General features: G+C 40.2%; 1 protein-coding gene across 1 annotated transcript; it reads right to left on the bottom strand.

The window, feature by feature from the left end:
• Positions 1–1819: 1819 nt before the first annotated feature.
• On the bottom strand, positions 1820–2752 carry LOC102388812 (olfactory receptor 6N1-like). The gene has a single exon (XM_006037245.2). It carries the CDS (start codon positions 2750–2752, stop codon positions 1820–1822), a length of 933 nt encoding a protein of 310 aa, XP_006037307.2.
• Between the last annotated feature and the right edge of the window lie 681 nt (positions 2753–3433).

Raw genomic sequence — 3433 nt, 5'->3', positions numbered from 1 at the left:
CATGTGGCCCACAAAAAGCCTTCTGTCTCAGCTATGACATGATGTGTGTACTTACCCAAACCTTCCTAACCCTAACCTAATTCAGTGAAACACATCCAAGACCTCACGCCCCACCTTTTTTTTTTTAATTCGTTTTTTCTAAGTCCTTTATCTTTACTTCTCTCCCACTGCCTGTTCACTTCAAAAAGTGCTTTTCACAAGATTTTTCACCTCCAACAAATGCCTCCAGCTGGCTCCTGCTGGCTGTAGAGGGAGAGAACCCCCACTGGTGGTTTCTCCTCTCCCAAGTAGTGACAGGCCACCCTCACCACTTGTCTTCCACCAACTAGGAAGGATAGAGTACTGGCTCCTGTCCATACCCCTACTCACCATGCCACGTAGTGGCAAGCCAGAGTGAGAGAAGTGTGTTTCAACTGGGAACACACAGGAATTCACAGTGACCACAACAAACATCGAATCAATCCTGGAGGTGCTGGACACTCACAACTTCTTTTCATGGGGATTTGGAAATTAAAAAATGTATTTTCACACTGAATAAGAATAGAAACAAGAATATTAGAGCTTTATTCCTTTTTACAAAACTTCAAGACACCATTCTTAGCTTTCACGTCAGAATTACAAATTTTAGCTTGGAAAATGTGTCATTCTCATATACATATGTAGATTTGCGTGTTTATAAGGCAACATCTGTATTACATGTAACATGCACAAGGTATACTCTAGGCATCATTTTGTAACATATATTATAGCAGCATATACAATAACACAAAGTGAGAATCTGGTTCACTATAACACACTCGAACATGGAGTTTGACACAAACATTGGTTCCATCTGCTACTTAGCTCTCTTGTGTACGCTTCCCTCCCACAGGTCAGACGAAGAGTACTAGCATACCCAAAAGCTTGTCTATGCCTATCCCAACTCTACAGTTTGTTCAATAAAACATATCACTGAAATTGAAAGCTTGCGTCTTTCATTGCTATAGCACGGCAGTACTGGTACAAGTTCAGAATGCTGCAACATTTTGAACTGCTTTTCTTGATCTAGTGAGGAACGGGGGCTTGACAGTTCATTTCATGTACCAAATTTTACCTTAAACCTGGGAGAACCTGATGGAGAATGCAATATTTTATTTCTTTACTGGGTTTGCAATGTAATCGGCTGCTGAGCCAAGTCATTGCATATTTCCAGGACTCCTAAACACCATTACTTTACTTTTAAAAAAAAATCAGGAGAGATTTTTTTTTAAGGATTTTGATAATCAGACAACTTTTCATGCTATACCTATTCTACCATGGCAATATCTATGTGAAGATCTGAATTTTGGAGCTCATTTTTTTAAACTGTCAAGTTGCGATAACTCTACTAACAAGTAATTGTGGTTCAAAACCCCCCGAAAAAGATTGATCACACCCGTCTTTGGGAATAGTTCTAAGTATTTTAGTCTATTAACTAGAATATGAGCTGCAGCTGACATAAAGCAAAATACCTTTATGGATTTAGTTTAGGAGTCTGAGGACACATCTATATGAGACGCTTACTGCAAAGTAGCCTAATAACACTGACCAGTAACATGCCAGTCAAAAACCATGTTAATATGTTACTGCATGGTGTTTTTAGGCTACTGTGCAGGAAGAGTCACAAAATATCTGTGTGCTGGCACTACTGAACATTATGTCTAGTTTCTGTGCATTTAGTTAGTACTTCATTGAGCAAGAACAAAAGTAACTGTGCTGTAACTAAGGCAAATTCATGAAGGTGTACATGAGCCCTGAAATGAGGAATAGGGAAGCCAGGAGAACTCAGGAACTCCCAAACTTATTCCTTACCCCTCAAGAAAGTTTTTTTCAGGGCCTCTTTCACATCCTTGTTTCTCAGTGTGTATATGATTGGATTCAGCAGTGGTGTTAAAACAGAGTAGAAGACAGATACCACCACATTGGCGTTTGATTCATACTTCACCGCGGGGCGCACATACATAAAGATGAGGGTCCCAAAATAGATGCTAACCACAGATAGGTGTGCAGCACAGGTGGAAAATGTTTTCTGTTGGGCAGCAGCAGATGACATCCTCAGAATGGTGACTATGATTTGGACATAGGAGGCCATGGTGAAGAGGACAGCAGACATAATGACAACAGTGCTGACAGCATAGCCCACCCCCTGAATGGCATAGGTGTCAGAGCATGAGAGTCTAAAGAGCTGATCAGCATCACAGAAGAAATGGTTAATCCTGAATGGGGTGCAGAAGGAAATCTTGACCAGCATGATAGATGGAAACATTGGGCAGGTGAACCCCATGAGCCAACATACCACAGCTAAGCTCTGGCAGGTTCTGGGACTCATGATGGTGGAGTAACGCAGGGGGTTGCAGATGGCTAAGTACCGGTCATAAGCCATGACTGTCAGGAGAAAGAGTTCGATGGCAGCAAAGGAAAAGAAAAAATAATACTGGACTATGCAGCTGGATACAGAGATCATGCTCTTCTCCACCAGAAAACTGGCCAACATCTTGGGCACTGTGACAGTGGTGTACCAGATCTCCACTACTGAGAGGTTGCAGATGAAGAAGTACATGGGAGTTTGCAGCCGGGAGTCCACCAAGACAATGACAACGATAAGAACATTACCCATGAGTGATGAGAGGTAAATGCTTAGGAATAAAATAAAGAGAACAACTTGAAGCTGCTGCTGGCAGGTGAACCTCAGAAAAATGAACTCAGCAATCACAGTCCTGTTATGTCTTTCCATGGGGTTGGCTGGATTAATTTGGATAAAGAAATCTATAAACAAACAGGTATTTCAGCAACTACAGAATCATGATTTGCCCAAAGTGAACTGACCCTATCTCGCTAGCTAGCGTACTAAGCTTACTTCCATGATATTTCTGCAACAACTCCCTTTAGGGCTTATGCCAGAATCTGGTTACTTTCTCTCTCTCTGGTTAACTGTCCATCTATCTACCTGTTGATCACAGACTTCTTGCACTGGATTGACCCTAAAGTGACAACTGCTGTAGGGTTACTAAAAAAGAATGGGACAATTTCATCCCAAGCATTCATCATCTGCCAGTACATTATGTCTGGGATTCCCAAAAACTCTATAAAGCCATGGTAAATTTATATGTAGCTGCATTTTTTTACCACACGTAGCTTGTTTTAAGTCTACATAATAAATTCAGCAATATATCATTGAAACTTATTTCATGAGAATAAATATTGATTTTATTACATCATCATTTTTGGAGTAGAATTCCCCAATTAAATTATAGTCTACTTACAATCTGATAGGATGTTACTTTACTATATCAGAAGGGAATGTCCAGAGTAACACAAAACTCAGGATATAAAATCACCTATAATGGAAGGTTGTAGAAGTCAATGAATATCATGACATAAAATAAAATTTAGTTCTGAAAATGAAATTTTCTTC

This window comes from Alligator sinensis, unplaced genomic scaffold (assembly GCF_000455745.1).
Source record: "Alligator sinensis unplaced genomic scaffold, ASM45574v1 scaffold427_1, whole genome shotgun sequence".
Taxonomy (NCBI): domain Eukaryota; kingdom Metazoa; phylum Chordata; order Crocodylia; family Alligatoridae; genus Alligator; species Alligator sinensis.
This window is presented reverse-complemented; position numbering and strand designations above follow the sequence as displayed.